Source organism: Dipodomys spectabilis, unplaced genomic scaffold, assembly GCF_019054845.1.
Source record: "Dipodomys spectabilis isolate Male_0828 unplaced genomic scaffold, ASM1905484v1 ptg000783l, whole genome shotgun sequence".
NCBI lineage: Eukaryota > Metazoa > Chordata > Mammalia > Rodentia > Heteromyidae > Dipodomys > Dipodomys spectabilis.
The window spans coordinates 3,466,088-3,493,547 of NW_024871460.1; the positions used below are offsets into that span (position 1 = coordinate 3,466,088).

The 27,460-nt window shown below is 43.2% G+C and overlaps 1 protein-coding gene across 4 annotated transcripts; it reads right to left on the reverse strand.

The window, feature by feature from the left end:
* Positions 1 to 8,025: 8,025 nt before the first annotated feature.
* Positions 8,026 to 26,607, reverse strand: Ntaq1 (N-terminal glutamine amidase 1). 4 transcript variants are annotated; one of them, XM_042673237.1, is made up of 7 exons: positions 26,450 to 26,607; positions 25,993 to 26,106; positions 19,952 to 20,051; positions 19,426 to 19,476; positions 15,819 to 15,967; positions 14,279 to 14,403; positions 8,026 to 8,859 (listed from the first exon to the last, which is right to left on the reverse strand). In XM_042673237.1, exons 1-7 carry the CDS (start codon positions 26,539 to 26,541, stop codon positions 8,750 to 8,752), a joined length of 741 nt encoding a protein of 246 aa, XP_042529171.1. In that variant the 5' UTR covers positions 26,542 to 26,607; the 3' UTR covers positions 8,026 to 8,749. The 4 variants fall into 4 exon arrangements, 3 of the variants coding, with proteins under 3 accessions (XP_042529171.1, XP_042529173.1, XP_042529172.1); XM_042673239.1 differs by lacking the exon at positions 25,993 to 26,106 and adding an exon at positions 23,912 to 24,264 and having other exon boundaries at positions 26,450 to 26,517; XM_042673238.1 differs by lacking the exon at positions 25,993 to 26,106.
* Between the last annotated feature and the right edge of the window lie 853 nt (positions 26,608 to 27,460).

Below are 27,460 nucleotides of genomic sequence, written 5' to 3' on the forward strand. Positions count from 1 at the left end.
GAGCCACTGGCACCCAGCCACAATGTAATTTTTATACAGCCATTAAAAAATATTATGTCATTTGCAGGGAAATAGATGGACCTAGATCAAATCATGCTAAGTAAGGTAAGCCCAGCTCAGAGAGACAAAAAGTGCATGGCTTCTCTCATATGTAGAAGCTAGATCTAAAATATAACTGGACATAACCCATACAAGACTCGAGACATTCACACACAAACTGCCAGACTAAAGAAGGATACTCTTAGGGGACAAACCCAAAGATGTTACTTCTCAGAATATTTAAAATGCTAGTTATCCAAGCAAATACCAGGAAATGGAAACATGGGTTTTTTTGTTGTTAGTGGTGATGGTGTTTGTGCTTTTTCATTTTTTGTTTTTTTTTGGGGGGGGGGGGCAAGTGGGGATTATGGAAAGGTTGAATGGAAAGGTAAACAAAAGCAATCCTGTGCTGGGCACCGGTGACTCATGCCTGTAATCCTAGCTATTCAGGAGGCTGAGATCTGAGGATCATAGTTCAAAGCCGGCCCAGGCAGGAAAAGCCCATGAAACTCTTATCTTCAATAAAGCACCAGAAAACCGGAAGTGGCACTGTAGTTCAAGTATTAGAGTGCTAGCCTTGAGCTGAAGAGCTGAGAGGCAGTGCTCAGGCCCAGAGTTCAAGTCCCAGGACCAACAACAAGAACAACAAAAAGCAATCATGTTATTCAGCATATTCTGTGTGAAACATGAACTATGAAACTTGTGGGTGGGGGAATGAAACTGGAAGAATAGGGAAGGGATAGCATTGTCCAAAAAACAAATGTGGCCGGGCGCTGGTGGCTCACGCCTGTAATCCTAGCTACTCAGGAGGCTGAGATCTGAGGATCGCGGTTCAAAGCCAGCCCGGGCAAGAAAGACCGTGAGACTCCTATCTCCAATAAACCACCAGAAAACCGGAAGTGGCGCTGTAGCTCAAGTGGTAGAGCGCTCGCCTTGAGCTGAAGAGCTGAAGGACAGCGCCCAGGCCCAGAGTTCAAGCCCCACGACCGACAAAAAAAAAAACAAATGTGCTTATAACCTGACTTATGAAATGGTAACCTCTCTGTATAACACCTTAATAATAAAAACAATAAAATAAATAATAAAACAATAAAATAAACAATAAAAATATTTTTTAATGGTAGCAGTCAGCCAGTCGCTCATGCCTGCAATCCTACTCAGAAGGCTGAGATCAGAGGATCAAGGTTCATAGCTATCCTAGACAGGAAAGTCAGTGAGACTCATCTCCAATTAACCACCAGAAAACAAGAAGTGGTGCTACAGTTTGGTGATAGAGCACTAGCTTAGAGCAAAAAGAGCTCAGGGCCAGAGCCCACACCCTGAGTTCAGGCCCCACAACTGACAAAAAAAAAAAAAAAAGATGATGATCAGGTAATGACGGTCTGATGTTAAATCACAAATAAGGATCTCTACAGAGAATTCAGAATGTTACTTCATTATGTTAGTCAACAATTCAGTTTTTAATTAAGACTTCTTCCCTTTTACAAAAGCTGGCAGTCCCAGGGAGGTGAAGGGCAAAATGAGGCTCCCAAATGGCCTTGCCTCTCCTCTCTGCTGATAAGCCTCTACCACGCACGCTGAATCCATGTCCAAGAGGAAGGAAGGGGAAGAGGTGAGTGGTTCTGTGTGGCGCTACCTTAATTGGTTTCTGATGGAGCACTGTTGTGGCTGTGTAGCTATAGCCAGCTGCCTCTCACTGGAAGCACTTTACATGGGATCTTTAGCAATTCCCACCTCCCGGGCCCTCCCATTTTAATTCTCCGAACCAAGGAGACAATTCTCAACCCCTGGTTCAAGGGAAACCTGTCTGTTCACACTATCTGGTCTACTCACTCTTCTCAAAGGGTTCTCTTAGACAGGATAAAGTGAAAGCAGCTCAAAATGGGGTAAACGAATTGGTTATGAAAGAGAATGAACTCATGCATGTAATCCTAGCTACTCAGGAGACTGAAATCTGAGGATCATGGTTCAAAGTCAGCCTGGGCAGGAAAGTCCATGCGACTTTTAGCTCCAATTAGTCACCAGAAAATCAGAAGTGGTGCTGTGGTTCAAAGTGGCAGAGTGTTAGTCTTGAGCAAAAGAGTAGGTTTGCATCCAGTGATGGGTCCCTCTAAATACCCAATTTCCTGCCTCAACAGGAAATAGCTCTGAATACCATGCCAGTTCCAAAACCCAGTGGCAACTGGCTATAGCTGAATAGTAACTTCACTCAGCTGAGCACGCCCTCTATCCCATCCTCTGCCTGTATTCCCTTGCAGGTGTTGATCCCAGAATACTCCCCAATATCTCTTCACGCTTTCCACCACAGCCTCTCCAGGGAGCCTGGGCTCTGGCACTTGGTGAATTTTATAACGATTGTTAATCTCACACTCACTTTGGATTCTGTTGCTTGAATAAGAACTAAGAGGGCTGGTAATGTGGCCTGTTGGTAGAGTACTTGCCTAAGCATGTATGAGACCCTGGGTTTGATTCCTCAGTACCATATAATTTTTTTTAATTGAGAAATGAAGAAGTCCCAGTTAACAATGTTATATTTATAATAAAAATGAACTACCACAGAAATTAATAAGACCTTGCAAATCATCTTTGTGGAACATTGAACTGGTAAACATATATATATATATATATATATATATGTGTGTGTATATATATATATATGTATGTATGTATATAGGTTGATAGTTTTACAATATTCTAGAAAATGACCATGATCTAATATTAAAATAACACAAAATTTATTATGGATTGAAAAAAGCTATCTTGGGGATAGCTTTTTATTATATTAGGTAATATTGTTGCAACAATATTAAATTTCTTAGACATAAGAATCATGTGATTAAATAGAAGACAGTCTTAATGTTCTTTGGGAGAGGTTGTTGTTGTTGGTTTTTTGTCGGTCCTGGGGCTTGAACTCTGGGCCTGGGCGCTGTCCCTCAGCATTTCAGCTCAAGGCTAGCACTCCACCACTTGAACCACAGTGCCACTTCCTGTTTTTCTGGTGGTTATTGGAGATAAGTCTCACAGGCTTTCCTGCTTGGACTGGCTTTGAACCATGATCCTCAGATCTCAGCCTCCTGAGTAGCTAGGATTACAGGTGTGAGCCACTAGCACCTGGCTTGACTTAACAGTTTTCTGCTTATAAAATTCTGCTTTAATGTTTTTCTTTGGAGCTTGAATTCAGGGCCTGGTATTGGTCTTAGCTTTTTTCCTCAAGGCTAGTGCCACAACTCCACTTTTGGCTTTTCAGTAGTTAATTGGAGATAATCTCACAAACTTTTCCTGACCCAGCTGTTTTGGACTGCAGTCCTCAGATCTCAGCCTCCTAAGTAATCAGAATTACAGGCTATGAGCCACCAGTGCCCAGCTAGTGTCTGTTTATAGGTGAAGTTTTATAATGTGTGCAACTGGCTTTCAAATTGTTTGGCAAAATTTAAATAAAAACAATTTATTTAATAATGAACAAGCAAGATGAAGAGTATTTCCTGCCAAGAGCGAGAAGACGCACCCCTCAAATGTTCTCAATCCTGTGTGAAGTGCTCCCCCTGGTGTACCAAGAGAGCAAGAATGCATTTGTGGAGACCTATCCACTGCAAGAAAAGCACTTTCAGACAACGCTTTCGGAGGTGATCAAAATGTCACATTTATGCCAAGCACTGTAGGACACGCCTGTAATCCAAGAATTCACACTGAAGTTCCAGTCCTGTCTAGACTGGAACTCCATACAGAGACCTTGACTCCAAGAATAAAAAACTTTTTAATGAATCTACTCCCTAACCAACTGCATAATTCCTGCTCCCCAGTTCGAAGTACATAGTATCAAAATCTGAACCTCAATTCCAGTGAAGGGAAGCCTGGATGGGGAAGGGAAAGGCAGGAACAGAATTGGGATGGGGGTGGGCTCGGTACACCCTTAGCCTTGCGGTGGAGGACATGGGCTTTAGAATTACACAGCTCTCGACTGCATGACTTTTAGTTGTAACCTCTTTAAGCACTGGCTTACTGTTCTGTGAAGGAAGGATGATACTAGAACCTATATCAAAGGGGACCTAGAAGGATTAAATGAGGTAATGCAGACACGATTAGCTTGGAGCTCGGCACTTAAGAGTTCAGGAAGTGTTCACTGATTATTCATATCTATTAGTCTCTTCTTGAAGAGGCTCCTAAGGCAGTTTCTTGAACACTCTAATGCCTTATAAAGATCAAAGCTTCTTCCCTCCACAGGTTGGGCTAACAGGGAGGATGAAAGCAGTTGAATAAGATTGAAATACAATGTTTGCAACGACGAAGATGTAGTAATGACAGCTGCTGCACTTGTTTTGGGAGCGGGGAAGGAGTAATAGTGTTGGTGAGACTGACTGGGATACACTCTGAACAGGACTGGAAATGTGACCATGAAATCTCCACCCTCACCCCCAGTAATTAAACTAATTTTTTTTAAATCTCCCTGCAGAACAGATGACACTATGCGAAAGGAAAGGTATTTATTCCAAGATGTATGTAAAGGTAACCCTGCTATATATCACCTCTAAAACAATAAACTGGAAAAAAAATACACTTAATGGAAGCAGGCCCATTTGGCAGACGAAATGATGAACGTTCAATCTTCAACTAATACAAAATAAACATGGAATGGTAATAGGGAAAAATTTCCCTACAGTTCTGATTTACAGATATTACTCTGGTAAGAATCCATCACATGTTGTGCAAAGTTAAAATAGCAAATGCACTGTGAAAAAACAAATGTAAGCAACTCCCCTACCCCCACCTTTCAGGTATACCCACATAGAAAGGGTTTTTTCACTATTTTATTAGAACTCTCAAGTTCTCCCTCAAGTTTTTTGTTCTTTTTGAGCCCACCAGGTTTACTGTCTTTGACACTCTACTTTGGCTTCCAAGAGGCCACTCTCTTGTCACAGCTGGCTTCCTACCACTTAGCCATGTCTCCAGTCCAGCATTTTGCTAGTTAATTGGAGTTGGAGTCTCATAGACTCTTCTGGCCAGGCTGGCTTGGTATCAAACCATAATCTTCTAGACGTCAGACTTCAGAGTATTTAAGATTACATGCAGAGCCACCAGCATCTGGCTCCAGTACTGCTTTTTGCTTGTTATTTTGGAGATGGAATCTTTCAGACTTTTCTTCCCAGGCTAGCTTCAAATTGTCATCCTCTGGATCTAAGTAGTTAGGATTTTGGTGGTGGTGGTGATCATGGGGCTTAAACTCAGGGCCTGGGCACTATCCCTGAGTTCTGTTGCTCAAGGCTAGTGTTCTGTCACTTTGAACCACAACTCCACTTCCAGTTTTCTGGAGGTAAGAGTCTCACAGACTTTCTTGGACTGGACTGACTTCAAACCATGATCCTCAGATCTCAGCCACTGGAGTAGCTTACAGGCCAGATTACAGGTGTGAGCCACTAGCACCTGGCTGGGAAGGATTAAATGCATGAGCCACCAGTGACTGGCTGGATCCCTCTTTTACACTTAAATTTCATACACTAACTGCCTCTTCAACCTCCTCATTCTTCTCCTTGCTCTAATTCCCTCCTCTCCATGGTTCCTTAAGAAGTTTCTACACTCTGAAAGCCAGTTCTTTTTAGTCTTTTGTATAGCTTCATCAAGGCCATAGTTCCTGTCCGGTCCAGATTTCTGATCTAATAGACCAGACTCTTAACAAGGAAGTCAGATATGTGAAACTACCTAGTATATACCAAACATGGTCAAGCACAAAATGGCATGATTTGTGCTAAGGAGGACTGTGCTAACATTCTAGACTTGCTACTACAAGTGAAAAACCTTCTCTAAGTAGAGACTACATGTGAGTGGTTAATGGGAGAAGCAACCCTAGGAAGTACCAGTAGGGGTCACATAAGAAGCCAACCAGATAACTAAGCAGGTCCCATGACTGGTATGGGACTGAGACGTGGAGTTTTATCATCTGAGGAGCAAGCTCCACCTCCCCCCATCATCAGCTGTATAAACTTCTCCCCACGTGGGGCCTGCCCAGCAGTGAACCACTGGCACCTGGCTGTGCCTTGATATTTTTTATCTTTGTGCTGATCCTGGGGCCTCAACTCAGGGCCTAGGTGCTGTCCCTAAGCTCTTGTGCTCAAGGCTAGTGGTCTACCACTTGAGCAACAGCTCCATTTCCAGCTTTTTGGTGGTTAATTGGAGATGAGATGCCCATGGGCTTTCCTGCCCAAAGCTGGCTTTGAACCACAATTTTTCAGATCTAAGCCTCCTGAGTAGCAAGGATTACAGGCATGAATCATCAGTGCCTGACTGTGCCTTGTTTTTTGTTTTTTAAAGCTGTTACATGGGGACAATATAAGTAGCATGGCAGGCCAGACACTGGTGGCTCACGCCTGTAATCCTACTACTCAGTAACTGAGATCTGAGGATCACAGTTCGAAGCCAGCTGGAGCAGAAAAGTCCCTGTAAGACTCTCATCTCCAATTAACCACTCAAAAACCAAAAGTTGGGGCTGGGAATGTGGCTTAGTGGTAGAGTGCTTGCCTAGTATGCATGAAGCCCTGGATTCAATTCCTCAGTACCACCTAAACAGAAGAAAAAAAAAAGCCAGAAGTGGCACTGTGGCTCAAATGGTAGAACACTAGCCTTGAGCACAGAGATGTTCAGGAACAGAGCCCAGACTCTGAGTTCAAGCCCTGGAATACTAGCCTTGAGCACAAAGAGGCTCAGGAACAGCATCCAGCACCCAGGCCCTGAGTTCAAGCCCCACAACTGCCCAAAAAAAAAGTAGCAAGCCTACACTGTAGTTTTGAGATTAAATGAGTTTATACATGCAAAGAACTTAGAAAAACTAACAGTACATACTAAGTATGCAACACATGTTCACTCTATATATCATTCTCTCTTCTCTTCCATAATTGCATGTAAAACTCAAAATCATTCTTCTTAGCAGAGCTAACCAAGACCCAGAGATGCCAAGTGGCTTTTCCAAGGTAACATGCTTTGTGACACCAATGTACCCAGAGGCCAATAGGACTTCCATGAGACTCAAAGAAGAGTTCCTGAGGGCATCTTACTAGTGCTGGGGACAAAAATAAATAATAAAGTAACAGCTGTCTTCTATTGCTTCTAACAAGTCAAGATTATGATCATGGATATTTTAGCAGGCTTGAAACTCTAAAACCTCCACTTGACTAAAATAATAGTTTTTCTGTTTCAAGGCAAGGTATCTGGGAACGTTCAAACATCAAACATCAGACATTATCTGATCTATCTGTACTGAACATAATTTGGAATACCAGATTGGAAACATGCTCATAAAACAGGCCCCAAAAATGCGATTTGTACATCAGATTACAGTCCTTTGGTCTCTGGTGATTCTTCTTGCTCAGAATACAGTATTTCTATCATGCAGGCTGCCAAAATTTATCTTCTTCCTGACAGCCGCGAACGGTTTGAAGGACCATCTGAAATTCAATGAAGCTATCGAAGTGTGGGGTCCAGATTTAGCTCTAAGTCATCTTAGCTTTATTCTTACACAGTAAGAAGTTCTTTCACTTCCAGAATCTTCCTTGTTAGCTGAGCACACCGGGGAAGCAGCATTCCTTTGACTCTTGAGTATCTGACTGCAGTTCCTCCCCACACAGCTGAGAGCTGAGGACTCATGTGAAATGATAGTTGCTAAATAAGTAGAATTTTCTCAACAAGTAGAAACTTTTTCTCTTTTTTTCATCTATGAAAAAACACTGGGACATCCTGGTTAGAAGAAGGACCATATTAGAAAATACCTTTTACCTGGAATTATAAGCGAGATTTCTGATATCTTCAAGAAGGCAAATGTGATCAATATATTTTAAAGCAACCTTTATGTCTCCATCTGTGAGTGATACATTCTTATATATTTCGTGTCACAAATGGACACAAAGAGTTGGATACAGCTCAGTGATCTAACACTTGCCTAGCATATACATGTTCAAGGCCCTAGGTTTAATCACAGAAGAAAAACTCTTCAAAACAAAGTTAATTTTAAGTAAATTTTATTTAAAACCATATATAAATAGGTCAAATAACACTCAGCCCAAGAGAACTGCAAACTTTTTTTTTTACCATGATAGTCCAAAATGACTAATACTTATTGCTGATTCAGCCTACAATACTGTCCCTTTCCAAGCAGCTGCGCTGTCTCTAGAAACATTTTATGGGCATCTCTTACGGGCATTGGAGAATCACAGAGCCACCATTCACAGCCCTACCCAAGAATTGCTTTCAGTATAGCAAGAAACATAGGAAGCATCCAGAAAAGACAAAAGGCTCCAAATTCCTCCAAGTCCATACTTCTACTTAATAAGACCATAACATTCTAACATTCTGACAAATGAGCCACAGGAATGTTTTAACAATCATATACTATAACTTGACATTATCAAAAGGAAAGATGTTTTTTGTGGGTTTTTTTTTTATTTGTTTGTTTTTATGATCTGGATCACAAAAATAAATATTTAGGGCATCATTATAAGAACCAAACTTAAGGCCTTTTTTGGCTAAGGATAACACAGTAGTAGATCCCCAGTCCCAAAGAAAAGGTTTCATTTCCTTCATTTGTATTTATATTCAGTCATGTTTCCACTCAACTGAAAAGAGAAAAACTTAACTCCAAGCCAACTGTTCCATAATGTCTGCTGTCCTAAATGAAAGGATGGCTCATCATAGAATTTCTCCACAGTTCCATGTCCTGATGTCAAGTTTAGCAGTTTTTACTGCTAAACCGATGTACAAATTCTGATAGTGTATAGACAGCTCCCCATCCCACATCAGGATCCATACTGATGAAATCGTCCAGGTTCATTTTGGAGTCTAGAAAAACACATGGAAGAAACGTCTGCTGAAAACACAATTTAGGGTGAACGGTAAAAAGAAAATCCAGGAAACTAAAAGGAGAAATTACTCAAACAGATAGGGTTTCAAGATCATTTCTGTGAGATTCTTGCTTCAAATGCATGTCAATCTAATCATGACAAAATATCACACATCCGCTAATGTTGTAATTTTTATATGGATTACCCTGAATCTGTAAATTGTTTTTGGTTGTACAACCATCTTCACCACACTAATTTTGCTGATTTCAATGTCATTTTTCATGGAAACAGAAGAGTGAATTCTAAAATTTATTTGGGAGTACAAAAAGATGGCAAATAGCCAGAGCACTCTTGAGTAAAAATAACAACACTAAAAGTAACCTAATACCTGAGCTCAGATTATACTTACAAAGCCATAGAAACAAACTACAATGTTACTGGCTGAAAAACAGCCCTAAGATCAATGGATTAGAAGATCCAAAAAACACACTACAACCATTGGGCTTCTGATAAAGTCACCAAAAAGTACGTGAGAGAGAGAACAGACAATCTGTACAACAAATAATGTTGAGAAAACTTGATAACCCTATGTAGACAATTGAAAGTAGACCCTTCTCTCAACCTGAATAAAAATTAATTCAAAATGGATCTATGACCTCAAACTTTGAAAATGCTAGAGGAAAACAGAAGAGAAAACTTTAACTCTTGAAGATACAGACACAGGGACACCTTTCTGAACAAGATTCCAGTTGCTCAGGAAATAAAAACACATGAGACTGCATCAAGTTAAAAAGCTTCTACAGCCTGGTGCCAGTGGCTCACGCCTATAATTCTAGGCTACCCTGTAATCCTAACTACTTGAGAAGCTGATATCAGCCCAGGGAGAAAAGTCCCCAATTAACTACTCAAAAATCAGAAGTGGCACTATGGTTCAAGTGGTAAGAGTGCTAGCCTTGAGTACAAACAGGCTCAGGAAAAGAGCCTAGGCCGAGGTCTACCCCCATGTCCGAGAAAAAAAAAAAATAAAATACCAAAAGAGCAAACAATCCAATTAATACTTGGAGAAATTACCTGAATAGTGAAGTCTCAAAACAAGCACACGGGGCACTAAATATATGAAGAAATGTTAAACATTCTTGCCATAGAGAAATACAAATCAAAACTACACTGAGATTCTCTCATCCCAATCAAAATGAAAGTTACCAAGAAAATAAACAATGCTAGTGAGAATGGGGGGAGAAGAGGAACCTGTATACACAGTTGGAGGGAATATAAATTTGTACAGTCACTATGGAAATCAGTATGAAGATTCCTCAAAAACTAAAAACAGAACTTGCTATAGTACTCCTGGGCTAATACCAACGGAACGTTAAGTCAGCATACAACTAAGCTACCTGCACACAAATTTTTATAGCAACTACAATTAAAATAATTTTTGTGTGTGTGTGCTGGTCCTGGGGCTTGAACTCAGGGCCCGGGCACTGTCCTTGGGCTAGTGCTCTACCACTTCAATTACTGCACCCATTCCAGCTTTTTCTGAGTAGTTTACTGAAGATAGGAGTCTCACAAACTTTTCTGCCCAGGTTGGCTTCAAACTGCAATCCACAGATCTCAGCCTCCCAAGTTGCTAGGAGTATAGCAACACTTGGCTTAAAAATATTTTTTTTAACTTTTCAAAGTGAGCACAGATTTCTATTTCTGTTCACTGAAAGATACTGAATAAAGTTGGTATTATTAATGTGGAGTTTTTTCCCTAACATTTTTATTAGTATATGTGAGTTTCACAAACAGGATTTCACTGTGATATTTCCATACATGTAGACAATATACCCTGGCCAAATTAAACTCCTCTATCACTCTCCAACATGCCCCTCCATCATCTACAGGTTAATGGTTCTGTTTTCCCATGTGTATGTAAAGTACTTCAATCATATTCACTCTCACGTTTCACCTCCTCCTCCTACCAGGATCCATCCTCCAAAGAACCTGCTTACCTTCCTGTCATTCATAACTTTAAGTGGTTATTAATTGTACAAAGAGGTTAGATATCCACTTAAAGTTTGTCTTTTTGAACATTTTTTTCTTTTTAAACCTTTAATTTTTGTAAAACAACACTAAGAATGTCACATTTATCCTAATTTCTAACATATTCCTTAAATAAATAGGGAGTTTGAAGTAATAAATTTATTTTTTTGGGGGGGGTGGGTCCAGTCATGGGGCCTGAACTCTGGGCCTGGGCGCTGTCCCCCAGCTCTTCAGCTCAAGGCTAGCGCTCTACCACTTGAGCCACAGCGCCATGAAGTAATAAATTTACCACCTGACAGACCATTACAATCTGGTTGAATCTCATGAGAAGTCAACACATGTATTTACACTTCAGTGTGGATTCAGTCTCAAGTTCAGGAAGCCTGTGGTAAACTTTTTTTTTTTGGTCAGTCGTGGGGCTTGAACTCTGGGCCTGGGTGCTGTCCCTCAGCATTTCAGCTCAAGACTAGCACTCCACCACTTGAGCCACAGCACCACTTACTGTTTTTCTAGTGGTTATTGGAGATATGAGTCTCATGGGCTTTCCTGCCTGGACTGGCTTTGAACCAGGATCCTCAGATCTCAGCCTCCTGAGTAGCTAGGATTACAGGCGTGAGCCACTGGCATCCAGCCTTGTGGTAAACTTTTAACTGCATAAATATAAAGCTAAAAAGGATTCCACCCATCAGAAATCTCTCCTCAAGCAAAGTGACCTGACCTCTCACTCTCCACCAGTGTACCATTACCTACAAGGCTTAATTAACCACATGTACTTCATTTTACCCATTTATCCAATGAAGAAATAAAACTGGTCTCAAGCTAAGGGTAGTACAACACCAGCCTATAAGGGCAAGGCTCTGAGTTCAAACCCCAGTTCTATCAAAAACAAACAAAAGTGGCCCCACTGGGTTACAATGACAAATTAATTATAAACTTGTATGTTAAGAGGCTAGCCAAAAGGGCACCTCATGAACAATCATCAAAAGCAAAAGACTAAATCAAAGTGTGCTTCAAGCCTGAAATTCTAGAAACTTAGAAGACCAAGATTGAGAGAACCATGAGAAATTTTTGCCCCACTAAGCAGGATTTCATCTCAACCAGTTTTTGCCCAGCTGGACAAGACCTCATTTCCACCAATAACTAGGTGTGAAGTTGTGGCTTGTCATTCCAGCTCTGAGGGAGGCAGAGAGCGGAAGCACTGAAGCAGACCAGCCTAGACAAAAGTTCATGAGACTCTATCTCAACAGAAGCAGCTTGGCACAATGGACTGCGCTCAGCTACAGCAGGAAGCATGAAATACAAGGATCATGGTCTATGTGAACATTGAGACATAAAGACAGACAAGCACATAAGGGTGGGAGGCGTGACACAAGTGGTAGAACATCTGCTTAGAAAAGACAAAGCCTGGGGCTGGGAAGGTGGCTCAGTGGTAGAGGCTTGCCTTGCATGCCTGAGGCCCTGGGCTCGATTCCTCAGCACCACATAAGCAAAAAGAAAAAAGCTGGAAGTGGCGCTGTGGCTCAAGTGGTAGAGCACTAGCCTTGAGCTGAAGAGCTGAGGGACAGCGCCCAGGCCCAGAGTTCAGGCCCACGACCGGACCAAAAAAAAAAAAAGAAAAGAAAAAGAAGACAAAGCCTGGTGTTCAACCTCAATACCATCAAAGCAAAAAACAAACAACAATCAAGAACTGGCAAATAAGCTGACAAGGTCATCTATTATATGCCAGGTAGACCTTCGGTGTAAAAGAAAAATGAAACTGGGCACCCATGGCTCATGCCTGTAATCCGAGCTACTTTCCCAGGGAGGAAAGTCCATGAGACTCTTTTTTTTTTTGGCTGGGGGGGGGGGGGAGGTCCAGTCTTGGGGCCTGAACTCTGGACCTGGGCTCTTCAGCTCAAGGCTAGCGCTCTACCATTTGAGCCACAGCACCACTTCTGGCTTTTTTCTTTTTTTTTTTGCTTATGTGGTGCTGAGGAATCGAACCCAGGGCCTCGTGCATGCAAGGCAAGTGCTCTACCACTTGAGTCACAGCACCATTTCCAGTTTTCTAATGGTTTATTGGAGGTAAGAGTCCCACGGACTTTCCTGCCTGGTCTGGCTTTGAACCCCAATGCTCAGATCTCAGCCTCCTGAGTATCTAGGATTACAGGCGTAAGCCACCAACGCCCGGCCATGAGACTCTTACCTCCAATAAACCACCAGAAAACTGGAAGTAGCACTGTGGCTCAAGTAGTAGAGCACTTGCCTGGAGCCTAGGAGCTCAGAGACAGTGCCCAAGCCAAGAGTTCAAGCCCCACGCCCGACAAAAAAAGAAAGAAGAAAAAGAAAAAAGAAAAATGAGTTACTGCTAAAATAACTCTACTCAGACCAGACTCTATATAGCAGGTCACCTGAGATGATGAGGCAAACCCAGGAAGTCCTCACCAAAGGCAGGTGCTTTCTTAGTTCTACTTCCCAGCGTAGGAGCAGGTAGTAGTATACAAGAAGCAATCTCACCCAATTTATTTAAATTATAAGAGCTTTTCAGTCTGACTGCTCTTTCAATGTTCACTCCTTGCAAACAACTCTACATTAATGACTTATTAACACTGCTACCCTAGTTTTCTGGCATCCTCCTAGCTTCAAGAGTACTTCATTAAAGACTGTATAGGAATGTGCCAGGATGATCTCACCAACAAGTGGAATGTTGCGAATGACTTAGAATCATAAATAATGCTGTAGATGTGTATGAATCCCAGGCAACAGAAATAGGGCTGTACCTTCTTAAATCTCAGGAAATTATCAATTGGATGGCTGCCTAGAAGTACGTAATGAACTAGTAGTACAATAAAACCTGTTGGGGGCTGGGAAATTGGCTCAGTGGTAGAGCGCTTGCCTTGCATGCCTGAGGCCCTGGGTTCGATTCCTCAGCACCACATAAGCAAAAAGAAAAAAGCCGGAAGTGGCGCTGTGGCTCAAGTGGTAGAGCGCTAGCCTTGAGCTGAAGAGCTGAGGGACAGCGCTCAAGCCCAGAGTTCAGGCCCCACGACTGGACCCAAAAAAAAAAAAACCTGTTGGCTCTCATCCCCCTCAACACAGATTTATTACAAGGTCACCAAAATGACATCTCACACATCATAAGGATGCAATGGAAATTTCTGTCACCTTAACAAGATTCTCTAAGTCTCAGTGATGTCCAGCAGTACTTATAAATAATCAGAAAATCTGTTAAGGCCATGGGTCTGCTGATCAACTCCTTTTCTCCATGGAGTTTTTAGGCTCTGCAGTCCTATTCTCTATGCTTCAATATCTGAATCTAAGAAATACGCAGACCTCCCTCCCTCCTGACCCGATTATCCAGACAGCTGGTTTACTAGTGACAGGAGAGAAACAGCAAGAAGGCACCTGCTCACCTTCAGTTTCAATGCAGGGATAGGGTGGAGGAGGCTCCCTCCAGTTCCCACTGGAATCTTTCATGTGAGAGCGGTCAGAAGCAAAGTTCTTCAAGTAAGAATCTGCACGGATCACTCTAAATTTCCTGCAGATAAATCAACACATGCTTATATGAGAGAAATGTCATTCTTAGTCATTCTTATTTTTTTTAATTGTAAAAATACCGTACAGAGGGGTTACAATTACATGAGCAAGGTAATGAGTACATTTCTTATCAAGCACTGTTGCCTCCTCCTTTGTTTCCCCTTGCCATCCCTGCCATCCCATCTCTCCCCCACCCTCCCGTCCCCACCCCCACGCCAAAGTGGTAAAGTTCATTTTTTGACATAACGTCTTGTACATCTCATTGTTGCAATGGGTCCACCTGTATCCCTATTTAAACAATTTGTTTTTTCCCTTCCTCTCCCCAAATTATACCAACATCAAATACAGTGAAAACAGGGTATGTTTTACCGTGGGAGAAGGACATACAAAGCAACATAGAAATCATCTTATAAATATGTTAGAAACAATAGCAAGAAAGAAAAACCATTTGAGTCCTTATCTTGGGTTCATTTCACCTAACATCAACTTATCTGACCGTTTCTGCTTGTCTCACACATATACTAGTAATTGCAAATAAGAGAAACCATGGGACCTATGTTTCTTTGGGCCTGGCTTACTTCACTTAATATAATTTTTTCCAAGTCTTTCCATTTCCTAACAAATGGGGCAATGTCATTCTTTCTGATGGAGGCATAGAATTCCATTGTGTATATACACCACATTTTCTTGATCCATTCATCTACTGAGGGGCATCTGGGTTGGTTCCATATCTTAGCTATGGTAAGTAATGCTGCAATAAATAGTTGTGCTGGTAGCTTTAGTATGGTCTTGTTTGTGATCATTCAGGTAAATGCCTAAAAGTGGGATTGCTGGGTCATAGGGGAGCTCTATGTGGAGTCTTTTGAGGAACCTCCATACTACTTTCCAAAGTGGTTGAACAAGTTTACACTCCCACCAACAATGCAGTAGGGTTCCCTTCTGTCCACATCCTCTCCAGCATCTGTTGTTATTAGAGTTCTTGATTATATGCACTAATTCTCTATGACAGGCACAAACTATGTGTGCATTTCTATGGCCTTATTATCTATTAAAGGTATGGAAAATGAAATCCAAAAGCTACAAAGGCACAGAAATAGATTTGTGGCCTTTGTTTACTCAATTATGCGGTATGGCATTCTTCTGGAGTTGCTTTCACAACCCTCAATTTTGACAGTATGAGTCACACACACACACACACCACCACCACCACCACCACCACCACCACCAAAAACAAGGATGTGGGAGAAATCCCCAACTTCTTTGCCCCCAAGAAAAAAATACATTCTGTGCTGAGGCCAAGGTAAGTGAGCGTTACAAAACAAATGCATAGAAAAAAAAAAAGAGAGGTTAAAAAGATCTATGGAATCATCAAGGTCTTATTCAGAAAATCAAGAAATCATGACTGGATTCCCTCACCTCCTAAACTGTGGGTGAATGTCATCATCAGACTTAAGAGCATCTTCTACGTAAGTGTGAAATGGGCAGGGAAATGGCAAAACAGTGTCGAGATCATAAATGAAGCTCTGTCCTCCACTTGATGTGTGAAGCAAAACAACGTGGTAATCCTAGAAGTAAAATTGCTCAAGTTAACTCAGGTATTCCATGAGAGTAATTTCCAGTCCAGTATCAAGACACAAATGTGACCCAAACCCATCTGGAAGCCCTCCTTAGTAAAATAAAACATATACAAGACCCTAACAAGAGACCAATGTCCAGTGATAGGGAAACAACTAAACAAATAACAGAAATGTTCATATATATTCAATAGGCATCTTTTGACCTAACCATTTTACCTCTAGGAAACTATCTTACAGAAAAGATAGCTAGTCATAAGAATGTAAAGGTATATATACAAAGAAAATCTCTGAAACATTGTTAATAGTGGTGAAAATTCTGAAACAATCCAAAGTCTATAATGAGATGAAATGGAACAAAAATTATTTTAAAAAAATAAAACTAGAATATTAAAAATAAATTATAAGTCATATGATAGGATACTCTACAGCCACCAGAAATAGGTAACTTTTGTGGAAGATGGCAAAACATTTTTGTAGCTGGATGGAAAAAGCAAAGTGCAGAATATAGAGGTATTGAATTTTAGATTCTAGGTTTTTTTTAAAGGTATTAGTAACTTGAGTTCTTGCTTAAGTCATGAACTCAGCCATAAATTCTTTGTTGTTGGTGGTGATGGTGGTGGTCATAGGACTTAAACTCTGGACCTGGGTGTTGTCCCCCAGCTCTTACCAATTGAGCCACAGCACCACTTCTGGTTTTCTGAGTGGCTAATTGGAGATAAGAGTCTCACGGACTTTCCTGCCCAAGCTGGCTTTGAAGCACAATCCTCAGATCTCAGCCTCCTGAGTAGCTAGGCTTACTGCTCCCAGCTTGTATAAATTTTTCTAAAGTTACATGCATTTATAGACACACATGATCATTCAAAAATGTACTCATGGGCTGGGAAGGTGGCTTAGTGGTACAGTGTTTGCCTTGCATGCATGAGGCCCTGGGTTTGACTCCTCAGCACCACATAAACAGAAAAAGCCGGAAGTGGCACTATGGCTCAAGTGGTAGAGCATTAGCCTTGAGCTGAAGAGCTGAGGGATAGTGCCCAAACCCAGAGTTCAGGCCCCACAAAAGTACTCATGCATGTGGGTATAGAGGAAAAGTTTTTTAGAATACTATCTACAAAAATTTGGATCTTAGATGTCCCCCAGATGCCCATAGGTGAAAGCTTGGTCCCCAGCTTGGCACTACTGAGAGGTGATGGAACCTTCAAGAACCAAGTATAAGTGGTGGATTTCCTGGTCATCAGAGGCATGCCTTGAAGAGGATATTAGGACTCAGCTCCCTTCCTCTTCCTCTCTCTCTCCCAGGCCATGAGATAAACAGCTCTGCTCTACCACAAGCTCCCACTACAATGTGCTGCCTTGCCACTGGCCCAAAAGCAATGGGCGCCAACCAATCATAGACTAAAGCCTCTGAAATGGGGAGCCCAAAATTAAACTTTCCTCAGACCAGGCACAGTGGTTCATGCCTATAATCCCAGCTACTCAAGTGGCAGAAATCAAAAGAATCATGGTTTGAGGCCAGCCTAGGAAAAAAGTTAGTGAAACCTCAACAAATAAGACAGTGGCGATACACACCTATAGTCTCAGCTACATGAAAGGTAAGAGGTTCAAGCCTAACTCAAAAAAAAAACAAAACACAGACCCTAACTGAAAAATAGCCAAAGCAAAAAATGGCTAAGGGTATGACTCAAGTAGCAGAATGCCTACTTAGCAAGCATAAGGTTGAGTTCAAATCCCAGTACAGAGGGGGAGAGGCTTTCTTCTAAAGTGATTTGTCTCCTGTATTTTTTTTAGGCAGAAGCTTACTAACCCTCCAAATTATTAACAAAGGGAACTTCCTGAAGTTATATGAAGAGAGAACATTAATTCTAGTTTATATACTTTTCTTTGGTCAGTCGTGGGGCCTGAACTCTGGGCCTGGGCGCTGTCCCTCAGCTCTTCAGCTCAAGGCTAGTGCTCTACCACTTAAGCCACAGCACCACTTTTGGCTTTTTCTACTTATGTGGTGCTGAGGAATCGAGCCCAGGGCCTCATGCTTACAAGACAAGCACTCTACCACTGAGCCACCTTCCCAGATGCTATATACTTTTTTAACTTAAAAAAAGGAAGGAAGGAAGGAAGGAAGACGTGGAGCTGTGGCTCAAATGGTAGAGTTCTAGCCTTGAGCACAAAACTCAGGGACAGGACCCAGGCCCTGAATTCAAGCCCCAGGAATGGCACAAAACAACTAAAAACTCCACCCACTTCTTCAGCTCTCATGTGTAGCCTCTCAGTCCTCTCATGAAGGGGGAAGGATAAAACAGCTTCCACCCCAGCTCAATGTGATACAGATGTCATCTGTCACTCTTCTCAGACACAAGGAACTGCCACCACCAGCTAAGGGCCCAAAAGATTTCACATTATCAAAGGACATGTGTGCAGGCTGGTACTCAGTCCCTCCAAAGAAAACTGCTCACAGAGCACACCAAAATAGCTTTGCAATCTGACCACCTCTGTATCACCACCTCACATGCTCTAGCACCTCTGCATTTACAAAGCACTTCACAAAAGTGTTTTCACTTGAGCTTGCAAAGCTTTCCCTGTGTGAAAAAGGCAGGAAAGATAATTGAGACCAGAAAGGCTGCATGCATAGAGCCTGTGTGCTTCCAGGGCTACAGCCTGGAAGTACAAAGTAGAAATAGCATCAGAAATGAACCATACTCCCTGCAGTCCTCTTCCTCTAGAGAAATGAGCTAAGAGCTGCTGCCCCTCGACTGGCCTTGCTCCCTCCACTGGGCCTGCTTCCTCCATCACTGTGACTTTCACCCTGTGACCTCACCAACTCCAGATCCAGGCCTTTCTCCTCCAAGACACTTTTTCTAATCTTTCCCGCTCCCTGCCAGAAGTAACCTCTACCTCATCCAAAATCTGTTTCTCTCTTAACATCCTCAATTCATTGTACGTATTTTTTGTTTGTGCTGGTCCTGGGGCTTGAACTCAGGCCTGAATGTTGCCCCTTGGCTATTTCACTCAATGCTGGCACTCTACTTGAGCCACGCTTTACTTCCAGCTTTGTGGAGATAAATCTCATGAACTTTCCTGTCTGAGCCAGCTTCGAACTGTAATCCTCAGGTATCAGCTTCCTAAGTAGCTAGGATTACAGGCTTTTGAGCCACTGGCACCTATACCCTAGCTTTATAGTTTCGGTTTTGGTTTTATTTTTGTTTCTAAGTAAATAATCCTCATTATGAGAGATTGCTGTTAAATTACAGTTACAAGAATGAAAAAGGTATATACATACATTATACATATGTATATTCTACCTTATATGAAATAAAGTAATCTTAAAAGATCCATGTATTATAACTTTCATAGGCATTCCCTCCTGGTCCTCAAGTCTGCTTTACCAGAGCTCACAGATCACCCTTGGGTCACAAAGAACAAGGCACCAGAGGCTCTTGGAGTGGCCATCTTACCCAGATCACAGGTCCATTCCCAGGTCTTGCTTGCTGTTTCCAGATAGGAATCTACAAAATATAGCACATCCATGAGTGGCACTTAAAACTACTTCTAGATTCTTCACAGCCACACACACGAGAAAAATTATTTCTAAGCAACCAACAATCATAATGAAAGACTATATAAGAACAAATCTAAATCCTTTTAAGTGTAAGTGTTGTCAACTTGAAAGCTGAGGAGAGCTTAAACCAAAATCCTCCTGATCTCTGACTCTCAAGTAGCTGGGATTATAGGCATGTATCAGCACCCTTGGTCATGTTACTATATTTTTCAAAGGACATCTTAAAACAGCACTAAATCCATGATACATTTAGCTTCTGAGGTCATTCTAAATCTTTCTTACCTGAGGTTTTTGCTGTTAGTTTAGCATTTTGCAGTGCTAGGAATTAAACCCACGGCCTCGTCCATGCTAGATAAGTGCTGTACCACAGAGCTGCATCCTTGTCTCATTTTCTTTCTGCAATCAATCACTTACCAACTTACCATCTTCTTCTCATTTGATATGAAGACAGCATAGCACTCTTCTAAAGGACATTGTGCATGGGTTTTGATGTATTCACAGAGCTTCCAAATATTTTCCTCGCTGAAATAAAACAAGTGTTAGCATAACTAAAAGTAAATATTCTGTGTCTTTCAAATTTTGAACAGAAGAGTGATAACATTTAGTCTAGCACTAGTGGCTCACACCAGTAATCCTAGCTACTCAAAAAACTGAGATCTGAGGATCACAGCTCAAAGCCAACCCCAGCAGGAGAGTACAGAGAACTCTTATCTCCAACAAACTGCCCTAAAAAAGCCAGAAGTGAAGCTATGGCTCAAGTGGTAGAACACTAGCCTTGGCCAAAAAAAAAAAAGTAAAGGACTCGCACCAAAAAAAATTTTTTTAAAGAATGATGACATTAACAGAAAAAAATTAACTGTAGGCTCAAGGATGTAGTACAAGTGGTAGGGCATCTGCCTAGCAAGCAAGAGGCCCTGCATTCAAATCACAATATGACCCAAAAAATGAAAATAAAAAATTGGAAAAGACCTGAAATACCCTCTTATCCAATGAACTGGTTAGCAAGAGTGTCCTCTAAAACATCTCTCCAACCTGCTAGCTGAGTACAGACCTCTTCAGACAAGTAGCAACTCACCTCTCTGGGCAGTTCTTGTAGAGGACGACAGTTTAGAAGCAGAATGCTATGCCAAGATTCTAGAGGCTTTAGGGAAGACGAGATACAGAAATTCCAAGTGGGCCACAAACAAAGGCAATAAAATATCTGAATCTCTTGACATCTCTGAGCATCTGCTGTCTCCTCTGTAAAATGTACATTCTTACAGTACACTGTAAATACTCAATAAACCTTGGGTTTACTGAGTTAATAAGCCTTGGGTTATTAACATTGGTTCCCTGCTCACCTCAGCAGGTAGGATGGGTGTTTTGGGAGGAAGGCTCCTGAATACAAATATCAGAAAATGTTATATGATATCCTAGAGGAAGTTCTGGGATTTCCCCCAAGTCCCTCTAGCAAGGAAGAGATATCAAAATCTAATTTTGAGAAAATATTTGCCTATCTGGTCTATAAAAATTTCTCAAGAATTTAGTGGTGTAGGCCTCATCAAGAGCCTATGCTTAGGGGCTGGGAAGATGGCTCAGTGGTAGAGCGCTTGCCTTGCATGCCTAAGGCCCTGGGTTCAATTCCTCAGCACCACATAAGCAAAAAGAAAAAGGCCGGGGGGGCACTGTGGCTCAAGTGGTAGAGCGCTAGCCTTGAGCTGAAGAGCTGAGGGACAGCGCCCAGGCCCCAGAGTTCAGGCCCCACAACCGGACCCCAAAAAAAAAAAAAAAGAGCCTATGCTTAGAGGATCTGGTAAATTCAAGCGTACAGAGAAGACACATATAGGTCCAAACACAGAATCCTCTAGAAGGCTTCAGAAGATTCATACAGAAAGCAGAAAGAAGCCAGGTGCCCAGTTATTCATGCCTATAATCCTAGCGACTCAAGAGGCTGAGATCTGAGAATCACAGTTCAAAGACAGCCAGAATAGGAAAGTCTGTGAGACTCTTATCTCCTCTTAACCACCCAAAAAGCTGGAAGAGCTGGGCAACCGTGGCTCATACCTGTAATCCTAGCTACTCAGGAGGCTGAGATCTGAGGTTCACAGTTAAAAGCCAGCCAGGGCAGCAAAGTCCATGAGACTCTTATCTCCAATAAACCACTGGAAAACCAAAAGTGGAGCTGTGGTTCAAGTGGTAGAGCACTTGCCTTAAGCTGAAGAGCTCAGGGACAGGGCCCAAGCCCAGAGGTCAAGCCTCACAACCAACAACAACAAAAAAAAAGTTGGAAGAAAAGGTATGGCTCAAGAGGTAAAACACCAGCCATGAGTTCAAGCTCAGTATTGACATTATTAAAAAAAAAAAAAAAAAGATTCCCACACTCAAAACTTCAACCAGGGGTTGATAAAGTGGCTCAAGTAGAACACATAACTAGCAAACATTAGGCCTAAATTAAGAACCAGTATGGAAACCCTGCAGGAGAGCAGAGAAAGCAGACTAAAAATGAGGTTGGAAGAGCTCCAAAGACAGCTCCCAAGCCCTGAGTGAAGAGAACTTGGAGCCTGCCTTGATTAGTTGGACTTCACTATCTGCATCCCTTCAAATGTGATCAGCAGGAGCTTCAGACTCCACAATGCTGCTTAGGTCCAGCACTTTGGGGTAGAACCCTAACATTTACAAGTTTCATAAGCTCTCAGATGCTTCTCCAGTACATACAAATTGAGGGCAGCTCTGAGCAGTGGTTAAGCCAGCAAAGATAAAAGACTTGGCTAGGTATGAAGGAGCTAGGTAGAAGGAAGCAAAGGAAATGGCTCCCTTGATGGTACAGGGAACCTGACCCATGGCTAAAGGAACTACAAAAAAACTTTTCTTCTCCCTATTAATGGGATTTGAGTACAGGCACACTACGTCTTCAGACATGCCCCCAGCCTTTTTTTTTGTTTTTTTTGCTTTTAGTCATTTGTCAGGTCAAGTCTCATGTTTTATCAAGGGCCAACCTTTGACACAATTCTATGTATGCTCTCCTGCATAGCTGGGATGACAAGTATTTACCATCATACCTGAATTACTTGTTCCAGTGGGGTTTCATTAACTTTTTGTAGAGACTGCCCTCCAACTGTGATTGTCCCTATCTCCACCTCCTGAGTAGTTGAGAACATAGACACAAGCCACCATGCCTAGCCAAAATCATTTGCTATTTGTCCACCAGTTCACACCAAATGTGCCAGCCTCTTTGCTGAAGATCAGGCCACCTTATCTATGGGTTTATTGCACATGATTTTTTTTTGGGGGGGGTCCAGTCGTGGGGCCTGAACTCTGGGCCTGGGTGCTGTCCCGCAGCTCTTCAGCTCAAGGCTAGCACTCTACCACTTGAGCCACAGCACCACTTCCGGCTTTTTTCTTTTTGCTTATGTGGTGCTGAGGAATCGAACCCAGGGCCTCAGGCATGCAAGGCAAGCGCTCTACCACTGAGCCACATTCCCAGCCCTTGCACATGATTTTGACCAAGCAAAAAATTAATTTCAATTAATTTCAAGAGCAAATACACATGCACTATGCAGCTCAGTTGATAAGTTCACAGTCAGTAATAGTTGTCATTCAGTTGTGTGTAAATCATTGTGAAATCTGCTAAGTGTTTCCTTGAACTTAATTTTGTGAAGATATGCTTCCAAAAGAAAGCAAATAGTCCCAGGCACAGTAGCTTATTCTTATTAATCCCAACTGCTAGTGTGGTGATGGGGAGTACCACAGCTTGAGGTCAGCCAGGGCAAAAAGTTTACGAGATCCCATCTCAATTAATAAGCTGGGAATGGTGAATGATGGCATGCATCTGTCACCTCAGCTATGCAGGAAGCAAAAATAGGATTACAGTCCAGACAACTTGGGAAAAACAACACACACACACACACACACAACTCTGTTCAAATAAGTAAAGTAGCCTGGTACTGGTGGCTCTAGCCTGTACTAGTAGCTATTCATGAGTCTGACATCTGAAGATGGAGGTTTGAAGGCAGCCCTAGCTGGAAAGTCCATGAGACTTACCAATTAACCACCAAAAGTCAGAAGAGGAGCTATGGTAAAGTGGTAGGGTGCTAGCCTTAAGCACAAAAGTTCAAGGATAATGCCCAAGCCCTGAGTTCAAGCCCCAGGACCAGAAGACAAAAAGTCTCAAGTACTTTCCTGCTGGGGCTGTCTTGGAAGAGAGATAGAGAGAAAGGAAGGAAGAAGGGGATGGGGAAGGGGGAGGGAAGGAGATAGGGAGGGAAAGAAGGAAGGAAAAAGAGCTGGGGACATGACCCAAGTTGTAGAACACCTGCTTAGCAGGACAAGGTCCTGAACTTACACTCTATATTGACAAATAAATGCAAATGGTGCTCCCCAGAAACAAAAGTTAATGTGCTTACTTTGAGATTTTTTGAAAGGTGGCAGGTCTTTAGCAGAAGATAGGTGGCATTATGGGGAAAATGGATCAAGCATCCACAAAACAGCATTGAAGTCTGAATGCAAAGCATTAGCTTATTTCTCCTTGGAACCATGGAACAGCAGGGTCTGCAAAGGTACCAGGCAAACCAGGGCACTGTGCTCACAGGAGGCTTCCTTTTCAGCCTCTACATCTGTTTTTTTGTTTTGTTTTTTCTTTTGCTGGACCTTATTCTAATATCCAGAAAGCTCCCATCCTTTTTCTTCATATCTCTGTTCAGTGGCACCATATTAACAATTTCTTCCTTAAATATCCTCATATGGAGAAGAGCATACACTAAGCAAAAGGAAAGAAATGCACATATCACCCAATTTGGAAGAAATAGTTATACTGTCAAAGTTTGTAGAGTTCACAAGCTTTATAGACCATGATAATGACAATTCGCCTTGTGAAGGTTAAAAGGTGTTTGTGACTGTAGGTAAGTATCATTATCCCACAACACTGTGAAAGTTATGTAATCAGTTAATCTCAATAAAGACATTAAAAAATATATCCTCCTATGAAAAGCATGAGTCACCATCTCTGCCTCTGCCCTATGTATCTCATGTCCTTAAATCATCAAACATGGTTTACTTGATTTTGTCTGCTTTTTCCCACACCAAAATGTAAGAACCATGAGATCTGACCAGGGATTTTTGTCCTTTTTGTTTCTGATTTGTGCCAGTACTGGCTCTTGAACTCAGGACCTCATTCCCTCACTCTGCTCACGGCTAGTGCTCTACCACTTCAGCCACACCTCTACTTCCAGCTTTTCAATGGTTCACGGAGATCAGAGTCTTTGAAACTTGTCCTCCTATATTAGCTTTGACCCTCCATGTTCAGATTTCAGACTCCTGAAGAGCTAGTTATAGGCATAAGCCATCAGTACCCAGTAGGTTTAGAAATTTTCCCAGATTCCCCCTTGGGAGGCCTTATAACTTTTGGGGGGGGGGGAGGGGCGGGTGTCATAGGGCTTGGACTCGGGGCCTAGGCCCTGCCCCTGAGCTTTTTCACCCAAGGCTAATGCTCTGCCACTTTGAGCTACAACACCACTTCTGGTTTTCTGGTGGTTAATTGGAGATACAAATCTCATGGACTTTTTTGTCCTGGCTGGCTTCAAACTGCGATCCTCAGGTCTGTTTCCTGAGTAGCCAAGGTTACAGGAGTGAGCCACCAGTACTCAGCCCTTATATCTTTTACTTGTAGGTTCTCCTTAAACTAAAAATGTTCCAAGTTCCTGGGGCCAAGTCCATCATAGCGGACAAGAATGGCCATGATGTGTCTGGGAGAAAACACATTCCAGGCACACACACACACACACACACACACACACACACACAGAGAGAGAGAGAGAGAGAGAGAGAGAGAGAGAGAGAAATCCCAGGATGTTTAAGAAAGGATCAGGAATCTAACCAACCACTACACCAGCAAAACAAGTTTCAGTCCAACTCAGTTACATTGACCTCAAGTTGCCCTTTCATTGATAAATGTAATTATCACCACAATGTACTTGGGGGTGGGGGGAGAGAGGGTGCCTGTATGGTGCATTGAACTCAGGGCCTGGGCACCATATCCCTACAGCTTTTTCCATTCAAGGATGACACTCTATCACTTGAGCCACAGATGTACTTCCGGCTTCTCGGTGGGTAATTGGAGATAAAAGTCTCTGGAACTTTCCTACTTGGCCTGGCTTGGAACCGTGATTCTCTCTCAGGTCTTAACCCTCAGTAAGGTTCTCATAGTTGCTTCTAGAACATCACCAGCGAAGTAAGGATTTAGCAATCTCACACAATCGAACTGTCAATTTGGAGCAAGAAGGTAGTGCTCGGACTGACATCTCTAGAAACTTCCACTTAAATGTCAACGAAACAAGATCTCTATGAGACGACCTGCTCTCCTCTGTGGGGGTCTATTTTTCTTTCTCTTAATAAACTGCTACAAAAATTCTTAATAAATTGTACCTCAACTCTCTCCTTGCCTGAATTCTTTGTAGCCTGACACAAGAAGCGAGAAAGCTGAGCAAACCTCGGGTAATCACCGCAACCGGTGCCAGCAGGACTCGAATTCGATTCCTGGCTACTCGCTGAGCGACCTTGGGGAAATGAACGCAAACGCTCTGGTGCCTCCGGTCTCTTCCCCCTTTAAACAGATCGGCACGGAGATCGGAAAGCACCCAGGGCCCAGCAGTCACTGGCAGGTTTCCTGCGCTCACCCTCACCCCCAATTCGTCTTCCTCACCTCCAGGCCCCGGAACCTGCAACGCAAGTCCAGCCGACAAGCGGCCGGCGGAGGCAGGGAGCGCACTACCGCCCACCGCCACCCCGCCCTCAGGGCCGCCCGCAGCCCGTGCACCCGGCGGCCGAGACCAGGCTCGTGCCCGAGCGCCTCCCTCCCGCAAATCGCCGAAGTGGGCCTGGAACGGGGCCGGGAGGAGGCGGTGCTCCGCGGCCCGCGCGCCGGCTGGCTGCGCCCGCGCCCTTACCAATAGCAGCTGCTGTAGACACAGGCCTCCCGCGTGGGGCAGGCCGGCTGGTAGCGCGCGGCGGTGGCACCGGTGGGGCGGGCCCCCTCCATGGCCCGGGCCAGGGGCTCTCACCGACGCCACCGGGCGGGAAGAAGTAGCCAACCGGCCACTGTGGGCGCCGGTTCAAAGGGCAGAGTGGGCGGAGCCTGGGGCAGAGGAGGCAGTTTCCGGATGGCGGGACCCAGGACATGGTGGGCGGGAACTGGGCGGGGCAAGCGGCGTCCTTAGAATGGAGCGCGAGGAGCTCTTGAGGGGGCGGTGTCAGTTCCCAGGTGGTCAGAGCCTGGGTGCGGAAGATGCGTGGTTTTTGCGTCGGCGGAGCACGCTGATTGGAGGGGGCACGGTAGGTAGGCGGAGCCTGCGGCGGGCCGCGTGAGGGGTTGGGGCGGAGTCGGGGCGGAGTCGGGGCGGGGCCATCGTGACGAGAGAATAACTGCGGGTCAGTGGCCTGCGTCTGGCAGGAATTGGGGTGAGGCTATGGCGGTACGGCATGATCCCCTCCCACCCCGGTATGGAGAAATCAGATGAGACACTAAAATAAAATCAGCTGTGGGCTGAAAACGAAGCGTTAGCACTCAGCCTGAAGTCTGCGGGAGCTCGGGAAAGGGGAGAGGAAGAGATTTCTAAGTCCAAGTAGAAACGCCATGGGGATCGCACTCCCAGTCTCGCCTTCTTTTAACTTTTTTAAAATTTGGAGTTCTGTACGGACTGGGTCGGAAAGGTCTGCTGAACTCTTGATACAGTGAGAAAACAAAGTTTTAAAAGTTTTCTGTGAATCATTTCTTTGCTGGCATTCTGAAAGGGAATACATGATACTGAGAACTTTGACTTGACACTTCATAACCTTTTGAACTGTCTTTGCTTGTGATGCACACATATAGCTGCCATTTATAAAAACTGAAATTCTTCAGTTGTCTTATAAGCCACCCACAGTCAGCTTCTCCAGCCTCACGAATCCTCAATCCCATA